The 22,404-nt window shown below is 34.2% G+C and overlaps 3 protein-coding genes across 4 annotated transcripts in view; 1 reads left to right on the forward strand and 2 right to left on the reverse strand.

The window, feature by feature from the left end:
* The window catches only part of LOC129791802 (liprin-alpha-1), a 178,184-nt gene extending 161,116 nt beyond the window's left edge, over positions 1-17,068 (reverse strand). For both annotated transcript variants that reach the window (XR_008750745.1, XM_055830328.1), the window contains exons 1-6: positions 15,842-17,068; positions 4,928-5,029; positions 4,592-4,831; positions 4,139-4,489; positions 1,830-1,949; positions 1,612-1,749 (exon numbers count right to left, since the gene is read on the reverse strand). Coding sequence is in view for 1 of the 2 variants with exons in the window: in XM_055830328.1 (XP_055686303.1) it covers positions 1,612-1,749; positions 1,830-1,949; positions 4,139-4,489; positions 4,592-4,831; positions 4,928-5,029; positions 15,842-16,090 (1,200 nt within the window). In the remaining variant the exon portion in view is untranslated. The remainder of the gene's footprint in view (positions 1-1,611; positions 1,750-1,829; positions 1,950-4,138; positions 4,490-4,591; positions 4,832-4,927; positions 5,030-15,841) is intronic.
* The window catches only part of LOC129791903 (probable hydroxyacid-oxoacid transhydrogenase, mitochondrial), a 294,221-nt gene that overhangs the window by 161,116 nt on the left and 110,701 nt on the right, over positions 1-22,404 (reverse strand). The window lies entirely within an intron of this gene.
* LOC129791877 (diacylglycerol kinase epsilon) lies at positions 17,776-22,389 on the forward strand. Its single transcript, XM_055830483.1, has 4 exons — positions 17,776-18,033; positions 18,104-18,409; positions 18,476-19,322; positions 21,957-22,389. Exons 1-4 carry the CDS (start codon positions 17,884-17,886, stop codon positions 22,220-22,222), a joined length of 1,569 nt encoding a protein of 522 aa, XP_055686458.1. The 5' UTR covers positions 17,776-17,883; the 3' UTR covers positions 22,223-22,389.

Below are 22,404 nucleotides of genomic sequence, written 5' to 3' on the forward strand. Positions count from 1 at the left end.
TTTGCCTTGAATTTAGTACTTCCAAGTTTAATAATTAGTACTATTCCGGCATAAGCTAAATTCAAGCTTGAAAAGTACTAAATTCCAGCCTGAAAATTCTACTTTCAGGCTAATATTAAGAATTTTATTAGTTTTTCTATTTCGATCAACGTTTTTTTTTAGCTAATTTAATACTTCTTTCCTCTTTAGTTTAGTAATTTTCAGGCTGGAATTTAGTACTTCTCAGGATTGAATTTAGTACTTTCTAGACTTTTCAGTACTCTTAGGCTTGATTCTAAGTAACTTCTAAATCTGATCCTTTTTAGGATTTAAAACTAAGATTAAAACTATCTAATTTTTGTTTGCGTTGAATTTAGTACTTTAAGATTTAATAATTAGTACTATTTCGGTTTAAGCTTAGTACTTTCAGGTTGATATTAAAAAAATTCTATTACTTTTTCTATTTCAGTAAACTTTGCTAATTTAGTACTTCTTTAGTCTTGATTCTAGTAATTTTCAGGCTGGAATTTAGTACTTTTCAAGCTTGAATTTAGTATACTTTTTATAAAACCTCTTTCCCTCAAGTTGTGTCTAAAAATTCAAAAATTGTTTCAATGTGGAATATTTTAATTTTTTGACGAATCATCTGAATATTTTCATTCAGCTATATTACCGTTTTGGGCGCTGCAATATAAGGTCCCCTAGCGGATTCAGAAGATAACTAAATATACCGTCGAAAGCTCTGAAATTATTGAAATTTATCCCTCAGGAGTAAAAAAAATGTGAAAAATCCAATGAAAAAATCTGAATTATCTTTTTTTTATTATTACTAATTTAACAAAAAAATGTGAGTTATTATTATTTTTTATTAAATTTTGGTCATTATTGTTATTTTATTTTTAATCAAAATGAATGAACTGTATGAATAATGTATAAATGCACTTGTAGTACAATTTATTAAAGCACCACAAAAATCACTTTAGTAAATTGCACAAAAGTTCCAAAAAAATGTGTGTTAGACTGTCATGCTTGAAAAAAAAAATCAGTGAGTTTTTTTTAAAAGAGAAAATTAAGAAAAAAACAATCAGAACGAGAGTAGTGCAGGTGTCTTAAGATGTAAACTTTCTTTTTTTTTTCTTTAAATATGTCTCTCTGTAAATTTTTAAATTTTTATTTATTTGTTTTAAAATATTTTTAATTTGTTTCATTATAAAAGAATTACAAGAAACATCTAGAAAATTAAAAACTTCTGCAGTTTCTTTTTACACAAAAAAAATTATTTTGTAATTACAATATTTAGAAGTTAAAAAAAAAATGGTGCAACATTGAACAAACATTTTCCATTGATAGAAAAAATAAAAAATAAAATGCAAGTCATTAGAAGACGTTGTTTTTTTTTTTTAATATCTATTAAAAATTATAAGATAAAAATCATTACAGGAAACAGGATTTGCCCGTAATTCCTCATATATCATCTCATTTATTCGAAACACAACATAAAAAAAAACGAATAAGAAAAAACATTGTGAAACAAAGATATTTGCTTTTTTCTCGCGCACATATAGAGAATAAAATATAATAATAATAATTTTTATATTTGATGTTGGGTAAACATCTTTTGACCCTGCCTACCTGTGCTCCTACCTGCGTCAGCGCTTCCATACGTGCCTTCAATTGTTCCTCCATTTCCGGAAATTTGGCCATTTGTTGCAATTTCTGTTCCGAAAGTTCCAATTTTTCCTGAATAGCCGATATCTTTTCTTCGTGTAACTGTTTGAGAATTTTAATTTTATCATTTTTGTTGTTAAATTAATTTAAAAAATATTCTTTTTTTTGACATTTTTTTTTACCTTCAATTGTGCCTCTTTATGTCTCAATTCTTGCTCCAATTTTTCATTCAAATCATGAAGGGATGTGGATTCCCTTTGAGCATTCAAATAGCGTTTTTCCAGTGTGGCAATTCGCTCCTCCTGAGAATGAAATATTCTTCAATTAAACTTTTCTTTTTCTTCTGGTTGAAATAAAAAAAAATTTTTTATTAAATTGTCTTCTGTTCACTCTTTGAAAAAAAAAATCGGTCTAAATGACCAATGTAATCAGTCATATTGCATTATAACCAAATTATTTCAGTATTTATAACTGATTTATTAGGATAAATTGACTGAAGTTGATAAATGAAAGAATGAAAACGCCGATATAAATGATCAAAATAACTCAAGTTATTTGGTTTAATTAACAAAAAGAAACAGTCAAGACAGTTGAAGTTATTCAGTGAATTAATACTATAGGCAAATTGAAACAGTCAAGTTAAAAGTTTTTATTTTTCTTGGGGTTTTTCTTAAACTCGGTTTTCCTATCTTGGTTACATTTGTAGCCTAACTATTGAAGTGTAAGAAAATCACTTTTCGTCATCTTAGGTGCGACGCCATCTTGTGATTTTCCACAAAACACAAAAGTAGGTTTTTCTCAGGATCTACTGGATGGTTTTTGATGGGATAAATGTCAAATGAAGGAAGACATGACAGTGGAAAATGTACCAGAACAGCATTTTGAATTTCCATTCTGGGGCTGAGAAAAGTGGAAGAACGTTAAAAAATATCTGAACAAGTCACATTTTTCCACTTTTCTCAGCCCCAGAATGGAAATTCAAAATTCTGTTCCGGTACATTTTTCACAGTCATGTCTTCCTTCATTCGCCTTTTATCCCATCAAAATCCATCCAGTAAATCTTGAGAAAAACCTACCTTTGTGTTTTGAGGAAAATCACAAGATGGCGTTGCACCTAAGATGGCGAAAAGTGATTTTTTTACACTTCAATAATAAGTCGTCAAGAGGCCCCCCTTTAAATGACATTACAAGACCGCTTTAACCATTTGAATTAGTCAAAATCGATGAAAAAATGGTTAAATATCTTTGACCAAAAAAGTTAGTAAAAATGCCATCACTGAATAAAATGGTCAAATATCCACTAAATAAATTGGTCAAAATAACCAAATTTTTGACCAAAGTAAATTAGTGGAAGATCGAGACCGAAATTTTTAGTTAAAAAAAACTGAGGCTGTATTCTCTTAGAGTGAAAAACTCTCGTGATAAACTCCCGAAGGCTTTTTGCAGGGAAAAAGTGAGGTAAAATTCACGTGAGCTCGATCCTTTAAGAAAAATAATGCATCCGTGATATACTCCCGTAAGATTTTCCCGCTTTTCACGTTTCTTTTAAAACGCTAAAGCCTTCAGGAGTTTATCACGGGAGTTTTTCACTCTTAGAAACTTCATACCCTGAAGTATTTTAAACAGTGTTTGAATTTATATTTTCTGTTTAACCTCTAGGCCGCCAAGCGGGGTCGTTGAACGACCCCAGCCCTATATTTCGTGCTATAACTTAATAAATATAAAAGTTAGCGTTCCCATCTTTTGGAAATAAGTTCCTTGGTTATCTGAGGAGGTTGTGTAAAAATTTCAGCTCAATCCGTCCACCACAAGAAAAGTTATTAAGGAAAATGTAGAAGAAGGGAATTCAAAAATTGGTGTAACGGCCATGCTGCGGAAAATTTCTTAGAATGAAGTTAGTCACGTCATGAACCGTGTGCCAGTGGGGTTGTTTTTATTTCTCACCCTACCTTCTCAGTGTCAAAATTATCGCGAAAAAGTAGCATAAATCGCATAAAACATAGTTAGAAGCATATAAATGTGCAAAACAATAAAGAATATTCGAGAAATATTGCCATTTATCAGGGTGCGGGAAGTGAGGGGAATGTGGGGAAATAGTGAAAAAAATAGCAGTTGCGGTCAACTTCGTGGCAAATTTCTCACGAAGAAATTGTGAAAAATGAGTGAAAAAAGTTTTTCCCTAATATCTTCTTCTGCGTGTTTCCGGGTGGCGAATTTGTGATGCAAAGGGCAAGAGGACTATATAAGGAGTCTAAAGGTTGTGACCCGACAGTTCCCGGTTGTATAGTTTATGAGAAAATCGACTTCCTTCTTGGGGTCGTTCAACGACCCCACCTTGGCGCTCTAAGGAAGTTCCAAGGTCTTGGCGGCCAGCAGGTTAAATTAATTTTCTGTTTAAATTAATTTTCTATTTAAATTAATTTTCTATTTAAATTAATTTTCTGCTTCAATTTATCATCAAATTAAATTAAAAAAAAAAACTTGGCCATACCTGATCTTCCTTTTGAGCTACATTCTCCCGCAAATCACGTTGCAATTTAGCACATTGATCCTGTGCTTTGGCATATTCCTTCTGAACTTTCGTAAGATTCTCCTCCATTTCGCTTATTTTATTATTTAAATCCGACACACGACGCTGCCATTGAGACAATTCCGCCGTTTGCTTCTCAATTATTGTCTGCAATTCGTGTGTTTTTGCAACATAATCAACTGTACTTAGAACATCACCACCCCCACCGCTCCCATCTCCATTCACTGACTGCCCAATACCCGATTTATCGCCATCACCATTCTCCTTTCCAACATCACCCACATGAATGGCTCCAGATTTATACTGTTGAATCTGTTTTGAGCATTTTCCCACCATTTTGGGGTAAATTTTGATGTTGAAAAAGAAATAAATTCAGCAAGAAAAAAAAAGAGATAAAAAAAGTGAAAAATTCACCTCATCTTTAGTTGAATTTAATTCCTCCTCGAGCGCCGTATTCTTCTCCAATGCTATCCTCAGACGCTCCCGCACCTTCTCATCCAACGCCTTGTGATGCTCAAAGAGACTCTTTAGTGCCTTTAGTACCTCCACCTCACTGGAGACACCCGTTTGAGCTGCTGCTTGTCTCTTCACCACCGTCATCCTCAGAGAACGCTCATGGCGTGACACCAAACATTCCAAATGCTCAAGTAGAAGCTAAAAAACATTTTCCCCATTTCACAATTTTCTTCCCCTCAAAACTACTTTCACAACTGCATTGAAAAAAAAATAAAACTAATTTTATTTACTAACCCGCGTATTGTTTCGTTCGGCCTTTAGTTCTGCAATCTCTTCATCTCTCTCCAGTAAGGTCTCCCTCGCCTGAGTTAGTTCTTTTGTGAGGGTGGCAAATTCCTGTTTGTGTTTGTGTGTAAAGATGAAAAGCAAAAGGATGAGAATTAATTAAATTTTTTTAAAAATATTTTTTGAGAGGATAATTAAATTATTTTTCTTATGAAAATTAATTTGTTTTGAATTTCTCTCTCCTTTTGGAATGAGACAAATGAAATACGTAGGGAAGACTGGGGTAATTTTGCACAGTTTTTGGTTTCAGAAAAATTTAAAAGTTCACATATTGCTCAAGAAAGTTTAAGATCCAGAAAAATATAACAATAGGGGAGGGCGGGGCTAATAAAGTCACTTAAGGGTTTGGAAAAAGCCTAAAATATCATATTTCTCAGCTAGATAGAACAAAATGATCTGAGAAAGAGTTGTAGGGCAGTAAATTTCCTAAAGAAATGAGCTATAGGGGGAAATGGGGCAAAATGTTAGAAAATCAAGACCACACATCTCCAATATGTCAGTAAATATTATTTCGTAATTGTTCTAATTTAGTCAAAAGGTACCTTTTATAACTCTAACTAAGCCTATAAAGTTTTATAATAATTGATCTACTATTTTGGGATTTATTTAAAAAACAAATTTTTCGAATTTCTAAGTTACTTTGACCTTTCATTTCAATATCGTATTTTGGCGTATTTCTCAGTAATTTTTTTGATCCAAATGCATTTTTTAATAGAGTAACTATTGCTGAACACGAATTTAGTCTAAATTTTCCGAAAAAATTTTCCGGGTTTTCCCGTATAACACTGACACTAAAAAGTACCACTTGGGGCAAAATGTTAGAAACCGTTTTTAAGGCTGTTAACTTTTTTTAAATTTATTTTTTTATTTTTCTCTAGGCAGCACACTTAATACTTTTAATTTAGCATATTATATTACTCGCTATTACTAATATAAAATTATTTAAAAAATAAAAAATGCAATTTCAAAAATTTTCATTTTTTTTATTTTTTGTGATTTTTTTATTAAAAAAAATTTCTAATTGTTACACAAATACCTTATTATCAATTGCTTTTATAGTGTCTAGATGAAATAAATTCATAAAATTGAAATTTAAGGCCAAAAAACGCAAACTAACATTTTGCCCCATGATTTTTGAAACAGGCAAATGTGCAAGGGTTTGGAAAATGGCCTGAAAATGCATTTTCTCGTTGAGATAGAGAAAAATCGTCTGAGACAAAGTTGTAGCCCGGAAAATTTCCTATAAGATAGTCGTCATGAGAAAACTCAAATATTTTCAGGAAAATCAGGAAAATGTTTCTCCCAAAAAACTAACAAATTGCCCCATGTCTCCCTACATTTCACTTTATTTATTTGGGAAATATGATATATTGAGCTTGTTCTAAACCCTTAAGTGACTTTTTTAACCCCGGTCTCCCCTACTAACGTGAGAATAAAAAAAATAGCAAAAATCATTTGAAAAAAAAAAAAAACTTAACGAAATTCGTTAAAAAAATAAACGAATGAAAATCATAAGAAAATAAACATTGTTAGAAATTTAAGGACAATAAGGAGAATCATTTTGAATTTCAAAACCCTTAACGGAAATGGTAAGAATTGTCGATAATCATTAGAAAGTGGACACTTGACGAATTTCGTTAAAAAAATATTTCCCAAATTACTCACATTTCCCCGGGGATTCGGATTGTTAAATAATATTTCCCAATAAAAATAAATTCTAGAAATTTAAATGAAAATCGTTAAATATTGAATTCCAAGAGGTTTTAAACGAAAGTCAATTTAACACAAAAAATTTAACGAAACTTTAGAAATTCACAAAAAAAATGATTGCACATCTTATGAATAAAAGGAACTTTAACGACAATCTCTAATCCTAACAAAACAATGGATAGTTTGAAAGTTCTTAACCATAACGTTAAATTCTTTATTATTCTTAATGAAAATAAAAAGAATTTTTTTTTTCATTTCACTTTTTTTTAAAAATGGAATTTCGCTTGAAAATAATTTGGAACTTTAACAGCTTTAACAAGTTTTCTAAAAGGAAAAGTTTCTTTAAGTGAATTGCTAATTCATTAATAAAAAACGTTAAAAATAAATAGATTTTAAAAATAAAATTTAAAAAAAATGAAAAATTAAAGAAGATAAAACGATAATAATTAGAAATGTGGAACATAACGATGATCGTTAAAAATCAAAAAAAAATTTAACTTTAGGTGAAAGTCTTTAATAGAAGTTTTCAAAGTAAAAAAGTAATTTGAAAGGAAAATACGGTTTTTCAACTGAAATAAAAAAATTTAAAAAATAAGAAAAAAAATAGAAAATAAACCTTAATAAGAATCTGATGGAAACAACAGGAACATCGGGGAATTGGTGATCTTAATGAAAGCGAAGGTGACAATCGTGCAGGACTCCCAATATTAATTGTACAGACTTTCTGAAGGTGTAGCAGAGCATCGATAAATTTGTCATTAAGGAGTGGAACTCCGCAGCTATGTTCCGTGCTCTCCTCTGAAGACATCCGATTTTGATCAAAAAATTTCCACAATTTCTTTTTTTTTCTTCACTAATTTATCTTTTTCACATTTTTTTTCATTTTTTTGTTTGTTATGAAATGTCTTTATTCTACGAGAACTTAATTCTTTTTTAATCCTTTTTAACTTGTTCATTGATTCTAATATAATTTTCAATCAACTATTTAAATATTTTTTTGAAATAAAAAATGAAGGAAAAAGTACAAAATTTCAGGGTAATGAAATAATCATTAAAAATTTGTGAGTACAAAAAATTACCACCTAAACACGGTACGCACATCAATGCCACTTGGTATTCAGAAGGTTAAAAAAGAGCAAAGAATAATTTACACAAACGTATGGACAGACAAATGTAGTGTATTTGTAGTAGGTTCTGTGGAAGTGAATTTAACATTTTTTCTTTATCTTCCAACACAATTTTATCGATCAAAATTGGGAAATGGCTAATTAGGGGCGAATCGGCCGAATTTCAAATCAAACAACTCCATGTAAATGCTTTTGTATATAAAATAAAAAATAAAATGAAGTAATTATAAACTTGTAATTGTTTTCTCTTCCTTTCGCAGAGACATCTACTTAGAGAGCCAAAATGAAGGAGTAACACTTCTTGGGCATCCGCGAGACATGGAAATGAACGCAAAATGCAAACAATTGGGTTAAAGACCCACAAAACTTGCCCAGAAATCTCTTCATTCACAGAAGAAGAAAAAAAACTCCAACACAATACATTTTGTTTGTATATTGTTGTACCCTTAATTCTGTTATGTACGTAACCTTTAGAATTTAGACGAATTTAATGCCTCTTACTTGAAAGTGTTGGGAACGACAATGCTGTATGTTTTGCAATTATACATATAATTAAGGAGTTCATTAATATAATGCTCTGTTAATGAATACACACTCCTATAAGAATTTCAAATAATTATTTATTTTTTTCTTTTCAAATTATGAATTTTCTCTTCAATACACTAAGGGCTAATAACTAATCGAATTTGGGCAACGAAAACTCAGAATTCATCTCTGGTACAAACATTATTTGTGTATTCAATTGAACTTTAAAATGAAAGTCAATCATAACGCGTCCAGTTATTAGAGTTGGTATACCACAACGCGGATGGGTCAGTCTATGCGTTGAAATTTAATTTTTAAGTAGTATTAGTAGGCAAAGGTGATTTTTTTATGAAATTCATCAATTTGAAAGACAAAAATGGTTATATCTCAAGTTCTATTGCACATACAGAAATTTCTTGACTAGTTATGAAAAAGGTATTGAAATAAGCTATAATCTGACATATTTCGATACATTTCAAGGTCACCACTAGAACACAAAATGGCGGATTTTTGTTTCACCAAAACAGTTTTTGGCATTTTTTATCCTGAAGGAATAGTTCTAGAGGTTTCTGATGTTCTAGAAATTTGTAGAGTTTTGCAAAACCTTTAATTTGATACCAAGTTGAGCAAAATCGGACAAGCAGTTCAGGAGATATGGCTCTTAGAACTTTTCAAATTCAAGAATTTTTCAAATGGCCATATCTCCTAAACGGCGACATAGATTTTCTTCATTTTCGGACTGGTGAAAGATATTGAGTCAGGCTACAACATATCAAAATTTAAAAGATTTGCCTAATGGGGATTCGGAGATATTGCCCTTTAAAGTTATGCAATTTTTGTTTTTGTTTTTAGCGCCTCTTGCGGATGTTTTTGAAACATTAAATGTTCTAAACAGTTGTAGGGCTTCTCAATACCTTTCATTTGATACCAAGATGATCAAAATCGGTCAAGCCGTTCTCAAGTTATATCGAAAAAACACTTTTTGCTTTAGGCCGCCATAATTGCTAAACGGCTTGACCGATTGTCAAGTATGAATTGTTGATGAAAACGTCTCACTAAGCCCTACAACATACTAAAATTTCAGACCTCTAACTATAAGGGAAGTGGTTGACAATATCCCAAAATGGCGGATGGCGGCCATCTTGGATTTCGAAAATGCGAAAAAAAGAAAATTTACACCCACATTTCTATAGAAAACTTCAAACCGGAAGTCTCTATCTTTTACCGTTCTCGACTTATAAGGCAAAGTATGGCGCACCGGCCGGCAGGCCGGCCGGCCGGCCGGATCAAAAATTTTCCACCACCATTTTCGTAATGTGGGATGTCCAAAACGTGCTCATACCAAGTTTGAGCCCGATCCGAGGTGGTCGGTTTTTCCGACGATTACAATACTTGGTATGCCACGATTGTGGTATACCAACTAATTAGAGGGCTACATTGTAAAATCGGTTCCGAGCCGACTTATCCGTTTTTACAATGTAGCACTAGAAACTTTAATGGTTCATCTGTCTTTTGATTTTTTAAAATCTTAATGGTTAATCAATAATAAAGATTTCGGCCTTAAAAAATCATTAGAAATGGTAACTTTTCAGTGACATCATTAGACAATTGGGAGCTCTAATCAAGAATTTTCAAGTAAGACAATATTCGATAGATAGTAGGAAGTTTCAATCACAATAAATAAACATTTAGGAGCTCTTTTAATGAGAATAATTAACCAATTGGAAGCATAAATTGGCAACAGATAAAAATATCTGTTAATAAGCTTTTATTGATATTAGATTATCGAATAGAAACCTGATTAAAAATCCTTAATATTTTAAAACATTTAATAATATTTAATAGAGAATAAACAAGCGTTCAATCGTAATCGATATAATTTGCCAATCTTCAGAAAATTGAGAGATATTCTCGAGTCATAAATTCTTGAAGAGATTTTTAGTTACTATTCGGTAAATAAAAACAAGACGCTTGTATTGGAAATTGTCCAAAGAAAATTCAAAGTTTTTTCTGGCATTCATAATCGTTGTGAGCTTTGATAAGCAATTTTTAGAAATCGGAAGTTTTATTCGGAATTCCTTAAAAATTCTACGTTTTTTAATGACAATTATTAGACCAGTGTTCGGAAAACTTATAAAATAAAATAATATATGAAATTTGGCGCGCACTCGAAGTGGTGAAAATAGAGAACAAATTAACAAATTGACTAATTTTTGTCCAACAGTGGCAAAGCTTTCAGACTGTTTTAAATGCCTGAAGAAGAGGGGAAAAAATACTTCTAAACGTCGTAATGTTACGTATTGTTTGAGAAACTGAGTGTTTGCGAAATTCCCGTATTTTACGCGAAAAAATTACACTTTATTACGGAGCAAGCACGTTTGTTTCCATACTCTTTGCCTTCTAAATTCGTTCTGTCATTTTTGCCGCCAAATCATTCCCTTTTTCCCCACATTCTATATTTTCCCCACTCGATTTCACCACTTTGAGTGCGCGCCAAATTCAAATATTATTTTTCTTCAAAAGTTGTCCGAACATTAGACATTCAAGAGCTTTAAATAACAACCGTAAATCATTCTCGTGAGCTTTAAAGAGCAACCGTTAGACAGTAATCAGTAAATAGTTTGTAGCGTCCTTAAATTAAAAATTCTAGGCTGTTTAAAAGCATAATTTTGACTATCAGAAGCTTTTAAACTAAAATTATCTCAGATTAATTTTAAAAATTCAACGAACTTTAAACGAAAATGTAAAAACTTTCGAGAACTAATGAGAATTGTTAAAAATTTATAAATACCGTCGTTATAAGATTTGCAACTCTTGCAAATTAATCGTTGAAAAGGGAGCTTTTCAAAAATATATCCTTTAAAAATTCAAAAGCTTATTTACTATCCCTCATTAAATATTCAACAGCCTTAAATGTCACTGCACGAAATTTCAGCTCATTCAATGCTAACCAATTAGAAATTAAGAAAGAACAGAAGCTCCTAATACTTTGTACATAGGGGAGGGCGGGGCTAATAAAGTCACTTAAAGGTTTAGAAAAAGCTTAAAATAGCATATTTCCTAGCTAGATAGAAGAAAATGATCTGAGAAAGAGTTATATGGCACTAAATCTCCCAAAGAAATGGGCTATACATTTCGCTTTATCCATTTGGGAAATATGATATTTTGAGCTTTTTTTAAACCCTTAAGTGACTTTTTTAACCCCGCTCTCCCCTAATAATTAATGTTTATTTAGTGTAAGATTTTTTATCTCAAGTTTTCTAGTATAAAAGACACTTCATTGCATTGCTTAGAGAATGATTTTCTTGAATAAGAGAAAATAGTAACAGTTTATGTTTTGCCAAATAAGGTTTTCCTATAGACCAACATCTTTCATTCAAACCTTACAACATATCTGTCGTCCACACTGTCTATCATTTATTACATAACGGAGATTTGTATGAGAAAAATGGGCATGGTCTTTGCTCATTTCTAAAATTCCATTTCCCTAAAGATCCAAACTGAGCTGATTTATTTATTCTTTGAATTTTTTCAGTCTTTTTTTTTTAATCACGATAAATTGTTTTCTCTCTCTCCTCAATAAGGTTACAATGATGCGGTTTTATTTGTAAAGAAGTTTACAGAGGCGCCCTTTTTTGTGGTTAATGTAAATATACTTATATAGAGAAAAGAATGCAGTGCTCTCTCACTCAAAACTTTATATAAAATCGTTTAATGTATCGGCGTACCACACAAAATAAGACGAAAAGCAGAACATATAGTATTCACGAGATAACAGTAAAATGTTAGACAAAATATACGCAACAGCTGTAACCATTTTCTTTCAATAAAATTACTTCTCAACATTTCAATCTTATTCTTCATTCACATTTCTTTCATTTTATCCACAATGATTCCTCTGTGGTCACCAAATAATTCAATTTTTATGTCATTTATGTGATTGAACCTTCTTCTTCTCTCACTCTCTCTCCCTCTTCTCCTAATCAATGTTGTTTAAACCACCTCCGCACATTATTTTAAAAAAAAATCTTTTAAGTTGCAAAAGAAACTTTTAATGCCATTTGGGCAGAGCTTTGAAAAATCACATAAAAAACACATTAAACTCTTTTTTTTTCATTAAAAATTTTCTTTTTAATAAACTTTCTTCACACACAATTTTTTTAAGGAAAAGTAACAACAACAAAAGTCCTCAAGTGTGGAAAAGTGGGAAATTTTGCATGAAAAAAGAGTTGAGTACTCCATCACTGGGGCGAGTGAGAAAGTAGACTGAAAATTCGTAAACCGCTTGAATGAATCGTGAGTGGTAAGGTACGTTCCAATGTGTAAACCTACGTATTCCTTCTCTACTAATGCAACATAAAAACTTACATGTACACAATGTTGCTAATACACTGTGAAAAAATCTTATGTATTTGATCGTTGAGATTTTGTTAGAATATGAGAGAATTTGTGACCATATTCTGACTGAATACAACCTCATAAAATACCTTCCTATCCAACTATATATACTAACCATGCGAGTTGTAGAGTAAATTGAGGCATAGTATGGTTGATTTTACATACCTCTACACATTCAGCAACTTATAAAATTCAATGTATTAGCCAATCCATTGAAGAGATCATCGGTTTCATCGGTGTAGCAATAATTTAAAGCTTTGGGTAATTGATATTTTTTCTTCTTTCACGTGAATTACCTATTTATTCCTTCATGGTAATTTTACATGCTTATGTACGTACATACTTTTTTTTTACACTTCCTGCAAAAAGTTTACGATCGTTGAATTAATTTTGAAGTTGAATTCATAAAAACGCAGTGAATTACAAGAAATTCCCTTTTCGTTGATAAAGGTAGAAAAATGGGATTTTTTATTATAAAATTCAATCAATTTGTGTCTGATTGAAAGAATTTTAAGAAATTAAATTAAAAAAAATTATGTTATATGATGTAAGTAAAATATTCTCTTCAATTTTAACTATTGGTTTTAGTTCTGATTTTGATCGGAAATTACGGAAATGATTTTTTTCATTTCCTTTTTTCAGTTTAATATTAAATCTTTGAAAAAAAAATAAAAGATCTATCTTTTGCAAAACAATAGAATTCTTTGGGAATGTAAATAAAATACTAATTAAAATCATTAGAAATTTTTAAAGGTTTAACTTTTAGAAGTTTTCAAAGGAAAATTACGGGTTTGTTTAGGTCCGCAAAACCGGAAGTTGAATTATCAAAAGATTTAAATCATTCTTCAATATGTATATTTTAATAAAAAATATCCTTATTTTGCATAACTTAAGCCCTATGAGAGAGATCCTGTCCAAGATTCCGGTTAATTAAATAAAAGCAAAAATATGTCGATTGTCTGAAAGTTTATTATCTCAAAAGCATTAGTTTGAACAAAAATTCAACAGTTCTATACCACAGAAAATCATGGTTCAACGCATAAATAATACTTGTAGAATTAAAAATTGAATTATCATAAAATCCGATATATAGAATAAAAATCAAATTCCAACATAATTGACACAATGATGTTTTTTTACTATAAAAGAATGATAAAGAATGCTCTCATCTTTTAGTATAAAAGCGCATGGAGAGGTTAAATTCACCTAGCACTTAGGTCTAACATTTTATAGAAATTAGAAGTTGGTCTTAACTTTTCTAGTTAAAATTTTTAGTGTATTTTTTTGATTAATTTATTATCTATTTAATTTTTCTCCTTGCAGTCATGCTGCTATCAGAATGATAGGTATGTAGGTGGAGAGATGTAACCAATGGACGCTTCGCTTAAACTTCTCAACCAATCAGAATAACAACACTAATTATTTTTATTATTTATTTTTATTTCAGCCAATGATATTTTAAGAGGAATTATGATCAGTAATCTAACAGTAGATTCAAAATTTCAATGCTGACCTTAGAATAGGTTAACTATCGATAAAAAAAAATAAAGCAAAATGAGTAATTTCAACAACAAAAAATTAAATTTTGATGATTTTCAATATTAAACAATAAGAAATCTATTTAGGGGAATCATCAGGAATGATGACATTCCCATTACTGATTAAATAAATAAATAATGTAAATAAATAAGAAATCTCCACAAGAAAATGTTGAACCTTGACTGTCATTCAACTTTTAATTGTTTAGTTCAACCTGGACCGTGGTTCAACCCTTTCTAGATTACTTTTCTAATTTCACGAGTAAGATCAACTAATTAGATTTTAAAACAAGATAAGAAGCTATTCTGTTAGAAATCCTTTTCTTACAACTTGATATACTCATTGCAAGATTTAGACAATTCATATTAGTTTAACCTCTAGGCCGCCAAGCGGGGTCGTTGAACGACCCCAGCCCTATATTTCGTGCTATAACTTAATAAATATAAAAGATACCATTCCCATCTTTTGGAAATAAGTTCTTTGGTTATCTGAGAAGGTTGTGTAAAAATTTCAGCCAAATCCGTCCACCACAAGAAAAGTTATTAAGGAAAATGTAGAAGAAGGGAATTCAAAAATTGGTGTAACAGCCATGCTGCGGAAAATTTCTCAGAATGAAGTTAGTCACATCATAAATCATGTGGTTGAAGGGGGTTGAAGGGTTGTGTTTACTTTCTCACTTTACCATCTCAGTGTCAGAATTATCGCGAATAAGTAACATAAACAACATAAAACATAATTAGAAGCATATAAATGTGCAAAACAATAAAGAATATTCGAGAAATATTGCCATTTATCACGGTGCGGGAAGTGAGGGGAATGTGGGGAAGTAGTGAAAAAAATAGCAGTTGCAGTCAACTTCGTGGCAAATTTCTCACGAAGAAAGTGTGAAAAAGGAGTGAAAAATGTTTTTCCCTAATATCTTCTTCTGCGTGTTTCCGGGTGGCGAATTTGTGATGCAAGGGGCAAGAGGACTATATAAGGAGTCTAAAGGTAGTGACCCGACAGTTCCCGGTTTTATAGTTTATGAGAAAATCGACTTCCTTCTTGGGGTCGTTCAACGACCCCACCTTGGCGCTCTAAGGAAGCTCCAAGGTCTTGGCGGCCAGCAGGTTAAATCATTCTATTGCCAACAATTTAAAAGGAAAAAACAAATAAATCACTTTTCCAAAAATCGTTTTGAAAGCTCCTAAAATTATTTTGAAAAGTATTTTTTTTACTCTTTTTTATAAAGAAATGTGAAGCAAAATGTCAAAATCTTGAAATCTTTTAGAGAAAACAAAAGATTTTCAACGGGGCCTTCCCGCAAAACTTAAATCTTTCACAAGAATTATCTTAACCAATTTACCCCATTCTCCCCTATACACAAAAAATGTGAACATATGTGTATTTGTGTGTGCAAAATAGCCAAAGATGTCGCATTTGTGATTTTTTTCGGGTTGTGCGCGACAAACACAGAAAAAAATGTAAAAGAATAATCAAAAGGAGGTAAAGATAAGAAACATTGGAGAGAGAGAATGATGTAATTGGGGAAAAAAATGCGAAGGCAAATATATATGTATGTTACCTGTGGCAGATTGGCATTAATTTGTCTCTGGAGGCTATCTCGCTCCTTCTCAGTCTCCGTGAGTTTAACTTCACTCTCATTGAGACGCTCCTGCGCCTCCCGGAGGCTGTCCATCAGCTTGTCCCTCTCATCGAGCATGGAGACCATCAATTGCTCAAAATTGGCATCCTCCCCGCTGAACTGGGAGGACCGCTGGGAGATGTTATCCTCCGATATCGTGGGCATCACGTCGCACATCATATTCCACATTCTTTCCTCTTACTTTTTCACTACACAAATTAATCTTTTTTTTTCACTTCTTCTTTTATCTTTCACGCACACTATTTTCTTTTTTTTTTCTTTTACTTTCCTCCGGCCTTGTCCGGAATGTTGTTTCTTTTTTTTGTGGGGAGCTCTTGAGAGTGAAGGATGCGAGCTCCTCACAAACTATAGGTACTACTACTACTACTACTATTAAGAGCTAGGAGATGATTGTACAATTGAAAAAGAGTTTACAATCAATGTTGTTTCATTCACAAATTATCAGTGATTATTCAATCACTTCTCTACACTACTATCAGCAATATTTTACTCCACACGCTCAATGGTGGGTGGCCCCGTTTGCACACACTCCGCACACACACTCAGCCTTCCTGCCTGAATCCTCCCTGTCCAGATGCAGCCGGATGTGGGGGCGCTATTAGCCCACACACTGTGATAAACTCCTTGCGGTGGCACGTGAATATGCTAACGGGATTCGCGGCGGTGTAGCTGCTGCTGCCCCCCGGGAAAAGCTCTCGCAAAATGAGGAAAAATAAAACTGTCCACAGACGGTGCTGTTGAGAAGCTTTTTGGGGGTGAAAACAAACCCGAAAGAGTTTCCTCTGGGAAATCCCCTTTTGTAAGCGGCAAGTGCAAAAGTTTAGCTGTGTGGCTGTAGTGGCCAATTCCGTGGGAAATGCGTGTGCGAGGATTTTCCGTCGATCCCTTTTTTTCACATAAAAAAATCCCCCAAAAAAAGTGTGGTGCGAGATTTTTCAGCGATGCACCGTCTTTTTATTTTTCTCAAGCACACACGCCGTTTATTACCGGAAACATTCGCATGGGAAATCCTCGTGGCCGGCTAAAGCAAGCTGAGGCTCCATTTTTCACACGCGAACACGCCTTTTTGCCGATTTTTCTTTACATTTATGATTTTTCTCACTAAAAAAAATTCAACACTCCGCCATATTGGAAAATTTTGACAACTCTCTTGACATTTTGGTAGTGAGCCCGGTTTTGCACGTACCCCTTGGAATGGCGGGAGAGAAGTTTTTGAATTATTTTTCCCAAAAGATAATTGTGAAAAGTGTGAAAATTATTTTTTATGCTGTGGAAAATTTTTGATTTTCTTACACAGAGACCACAACGAGAAATTTTAAAAGAAAATATAGAAGGTTCTAATGCTGCCGTGAAAGCGAAGATTAAATTAAAATGTATGTGAGAAGGACAAAAAATTGTCATCAAGGTCCCACCGGGTTGGCCGCGTCCGATTGCACAAATCATGTTATTTGAATTTCAACGAACTTCTTTTTTGCTTTTTCCCCAAAAATGTTATTTTCTTGTTTTTCCGCCAATTTTTGGCCAGAATACTTATACTTGGAATACTTATGGGTGCCCCGGGGCCTCTGGGGAGCCGTTCAGTGCGGAAATTGGGGCTGGCGGAAAGACGGTTGGGAATTTTACACGACTCGGTTTTTCGGGAAATGGATTTTCGCGGACTTTCTGCATTTTTGATGAGTGCGCCGTCGTTTCATGATTGCAAAAACCTACTTCCGGCCGGGAAATTCTTCGGGAAACGCAAGAAAATTGAGAAAAACTGTGTATGAGCCGATTTTTATACGCCTATGTAATGTAATTAAATCGCGTAATTAATGTAATTAAGTCAGTGCTCTTCTTCTTTTTCTTCTTTTCAGTTTTGTGCAGGACCAAACTGACATTTCCGGACATTTCGGACATCCTACAGCCGGCTCTGTGTGTGCTTTTTGCATCAAACATTTCATTGCATTTTCCAGCATTTTCCCATGATTGAGTGGACTTTTTCCCTCGCCACGGGCATCATAGCACTCACAGTGACCATTTGGTATGTGGTGAGGTACCTCCTGATTCACGACGTTGTCTACATTCAGGGTAGACCGAGGCACAGTTGGAAGTCATCAAAGCTCCTGGACAGAGTAAGATTCAATCGGATTTATGAGAGTTTCCCGGGAATTTTAGGCTTATTTGTCTTTCTCATGCGTTCAGGGATGCTACTGCTCTGTCTGTGAGATTCTCCTGGTGTCCACGGGACGCTTCTGTGACAGCTGTGGGGTGTGTTCGCATCCGGAATGCATAAAAGGGGCTGAGAAGCTGTTCAAGTGCAAGGAGAAGCACTCAAAGGAGGATCGTCCGTCGCGGCACAAGTGGACAAAGGGAAATTTACCGCTCAATAGAATCTGCTCGGCATGCCGGAAGGACATGGATGCTGTCCATGGGCCCGGTCTCTGCGGATTCCGGTGCATCTGGTGCCAAATGTGTGTTCACACAGCCTGTTTCCCACGGATGAGTGAAGTAAGTACTCCCTCCTGTAGCCTTTTGGGTGGGTTCTGCGGCATTTTCTCAATCGATTTTCTCTAGGACTGTGATTATGGTGAATTTCGCGATTTAATAATCCCACCGAATTGTATTGATGCCGTACGACGGCGTGGGAGTGCCAAGTTACTGCTGAAGAGCATAAAGGCAGCACCATGGCCAACATGGAAGCCCCTCATTGTCATTGCAAACGTCAAATCCGGCAGTAGTCGTGCCGATGATATTCTCTCCGTTTTCCGTGGAGTCCTCAATCCCCTGCAAGTGGCCGAAATGTCTCGCACGGGCCCTCAAGATGCCCTCCAGTGGGTGGCACGTATCAGCCCCAAGCCCTGCCGGGTTCTCGTGGCTGGAGGGGATGGCACAATCGGTTGGGTAATGAATACCCTCTTCTCAATGGCCGTGGAGTCTTTTCCGGAGATCTGTGTCCTTCCCCTGGGCACAGGGAATGATCTTTCGCGTGTCCTCAATTGGGGTTCTGAGGCCCCGGACACAATAGATCCCATTGAGTTCCTGCAGCAAGTACAGCGTGCCGAAGTGGCGAAGCTCGATCGGTGGGTGCTGGAAATTGCAGGAGCATCCTCGAGGATTCCCCTGAAGAGACTCTTGCGGCGCAATGTCTTCATGTACAACTACTTCAGCGTCGGAGTAGATGCGCAGGTCTCGCTGAATTTCCACCGTGCACGGGAGAGTCAATTTTACATGCTGAGCAGTCGTTTGATCAACAAGATGCTCTATCTCTGCTTTGGGACGCATCAGGTTGTCGTTCCGGACTGTGTGGGTTTGGACAAGGAGCTAGAGCTCTGGTTGGACGACGAGAAGATCGAACTGCCTGAGCTTCAATCCGTTGTATTCCTCAATATTGATTCTTGGGGCGCTGGAGTGAAGCTCTGGGGTGAGTTTTCTGCTTCTAATGGCTACTAAAGATAATGAACGAGAAACTCATGTTGAAAAGTTTTCTTTTCGGATCGTTTGAAGTTCAAAAACCGTTAAAAAACTAATCTTTATTAGTTGGTATACCACAATCGTGGCCAACACCAAGTATTGTAATCGTCGGAAAAAACGACCACCTCAGATCGGGCTCAAACTTGGTATGAGCACGCTTTAGACATCCCAAACTTTGCCTTATAGCTCGATAATAAATAGTAACAGATCGAGACTTCCGGTTTGAAGTTTTCTATAGAAAAATGGGTGTAAAATTTCATTTTTTCGCATTTTCAAAATCCAAGATGGTTACCGTCCGCCATTTTGAAACACCGTCAAACACTTCCCTCATATAGCTAGAGCTGTGAAATTTTAGTATGTTGTAGAGCTTAATGAGTCGTTTCCATCGATAATTCATACTTGAAAATCGGTCAAGCCGTTTAGCAAAGATGGCGGCCTAAAGCCAAAAGTGTTTTTTTTTATATATTCGAGAACGGCTTGACCGATTTTGACCATCTTGGTATCAAATGAAAGGTTTCCAGAAGCCCTATAACTGTCTAGAATATTCCAAGTTCCAAAAATGGCCGCAAGAGGCGATAAAAACAAAAACAAAAGTTACCTAACTTTAACCTCTAGGCCGCCAAGCGGGGTCGTTGAACGACCCCAGCCCTATATTTCGTGCTATAACTTAATAAATATAAAAGATACCATTCCCATCTTTTGGAAATAAGTTTTTTGGTTATCTGAGGAGGTTGTGTAAAAATTTCAGCTCAATCCGACCACCACAAGAAAAGTTATTAAGGAAAATGTAGAAGAAGGGAATTCAAAAATTGGTGTAACGGCCATGCTGCGGAAAATTTCTTAGAATGAAGTTAGTCACATCATAAATCATATGGTTGAAGGGGGTTGAAGGGTTGTGTTTACTTTCTCACTTTACCATCTCAGTGTCAGAATTATCGCGAATAAGTAACATAAACAACATAAAACATAATTAGAAGCATATAAATGTGCAAAACAATAAAGAATATTCGAGAAATATTGCCATTTATCACGGTGCGGGAAGTGAGGGGAATGTGGGGAAGTAGTGAAAAAAATAGCAGTTGCAGTCAACTTCGTGGCAAATTTCTCACGAAGAAAGTGTGAAAAATGAGTGAAAAATGTTTTTCCCTAATATCTTCTTCTGCGTGTTTCCGGGTGGCGAATTTGTGATGCAAGGGGCAAGAGGACTATATAAGGAGTCTAAAGGTAGTGACCCGACAGTTCCCGGTTTTATAGTTTATGAGAAAATCGACTTCCTTCTTGGGGTCGTTCAACGACCCCACCTTGGCGCTCTAAGGAAGCTCCAAGGTCTTGGCGGCCAGCAGGTTAAGGGGCAATATGTCTGACTCTCCAATTTTGATATGTTGTAACTGGACTCGATATCTTTCACCATGCAAAAAATGAAAAAAATATCTATGTCATCGTTTAGAAGATATAGCTAAGCTATTTGAAAAATTCTAGAATTTGAAAGTTTTAAGAGCCATATATCTTGAACGACTTATCCGATATTACTCAACTTGGTATCAAATTAAAGGTTTTGCAATTCTCTACAACTTTCTAGAACATTGGAAATCTTTAGAAAATTGAAAAGCATTATATACTTTTTAAACCATTTTAGGAAAATTTATTAATATTTTATTATTTATTTACATTTTATTGCAACTAGCGCAACGCTGATATATACTTTCTTGCAACTATTTTTAAGGTGATTTTTTACAAGTTAATTATTTTGTTTAAAATTGATATTTTAGTGTGTTTTTAGGTAAACTATTCTTTAAGAAGTTGTAGAAAAGACTTTAGAATGCAAAAACAGTTAAATTTTTCAAGTTATTGAAATAATAAAGAAAATCTTGAAATTTCGGCAACATCGCGATAAAGTATACTGCATCGTTTTCCATGCAACCATATTTGCAACTTTAGCAACTAAGGAATAAACTGTCTTGCAACGTTGCTTCAGAGTTTCCAAAGTTAAAGTTGCAAGGTGTTTGTTGGGTATAATGTTAGGCCTCAAAACAGCTTTCATGTGATAGAGAAAGGAATTTTCTAGAATAACTAGAAATTAAGAAAAAGATCAAAGAAGTTTCCACCCGAATTGACATAAAATGTGAAAATTCGTATATTTCCCATCGCATTTCCGGGAAATGACCACGCTTTTCTTGAGTCTTTGACAATGCCCTATGATAATTTAAAAATTAAATTTAGTTACATCTTTGGGGACTAACTCCTCAGATTGTGAATAGCTCTCTTTCTGTAGGTCTAATAGGACTTGAGATATAACCATTTTTTGTATTTCAAATTGATGAATTTCATTTTAAAAAAAATCAATTTTGTCTACTAATACTGCTCACAAATTAAATTACAACGCATATAGACTGACCCCTCTGCGTTGTGGTATATACCAACTTTTATAACTGAACGCGTTATGATTGACTTTGAATTTCGGGTCGCTTCGGAATGTAACGATTCGAGGCGAAAACTCGCCGCACCGAGAAACTCGTCCGTTGCAGCCATTTTTCTTTTTAATTTTTGTTGGAAAAAGTTTAAAATTTTAATCAAAATTCTCTAGAAATGAGCAGAGATGAAGATGAGTCAGCCGTGAATAGCTTTGGTGATGGGATAATTGAAGTTCTGGGCATTGTTTCCTCCTTTCACATTGCCCAACTACAAGTTGGTCTCAGTAAACCCATTCGCTTGGGTCAGGCGCGGACTGCACGGGTTCGGCTCCTCAAAACGTGCCCCGTGCAGGTGGACGGTGAACCGTGGGAGCAGACACCGTGTGAGATTGTCATCAAATGCACCGACCAGGCCACTGTATTGAAGAGGAAGAATTAAGGAGAATTCCCCTCTAGAATCAACCAGCACTGTGTACTTCAAAATGTGATCTTTCTTTCGGAATCTCAAGTTTTATTTGCGAATTTATTGTATTAAAAGAAAATATTATTTATTGGTATTGTCCATGGATGGTTAGTTAGAATAAAAATTAGACTGCTTAAAAAGAATGGAAGGGAAGTTTT

This window comes from Lutzomyia longipalpis, chromosome 3, assembly GCF_024334085.1.
Source record: "Lutzomyia longipalpis isolate SR_M1_2022 chromosome 3, ASM2433408v1".
NCBI classification, from domain to species: domain Eukaryota; kingdom Metazoa; phylum Arthropoda; class Insecta; order Diptera; family Psychodidae; genus Lutzomyia; species Lutzomyia longipalpis.

Excerpts from the sequence above, each read along its gene's own strand:
- LOC129791877 (XM_055830483.1), top strand. The coding sequence starts at position 17,884 with ATGATTGAGTGGACTTTTTCCCTCGCCACGGGCATCATAGCACTCACA. Across the intron at positions 18,410-18,475 it reads GTTTCCCACGGATGAGTGAA|GACTGTGATTATGGTGAATT; the intron begins GTAAGTACTCCC and ends GATTTTCTCTAG. Across the intron at positions 19,323-21,956 it reads CGCTGGAGTGAAGCTCTGGG|AAATGAGCAGAGATGAAGAT; the intron begins GTGAGTTTTCTG and ends AAAATTCTCTAG.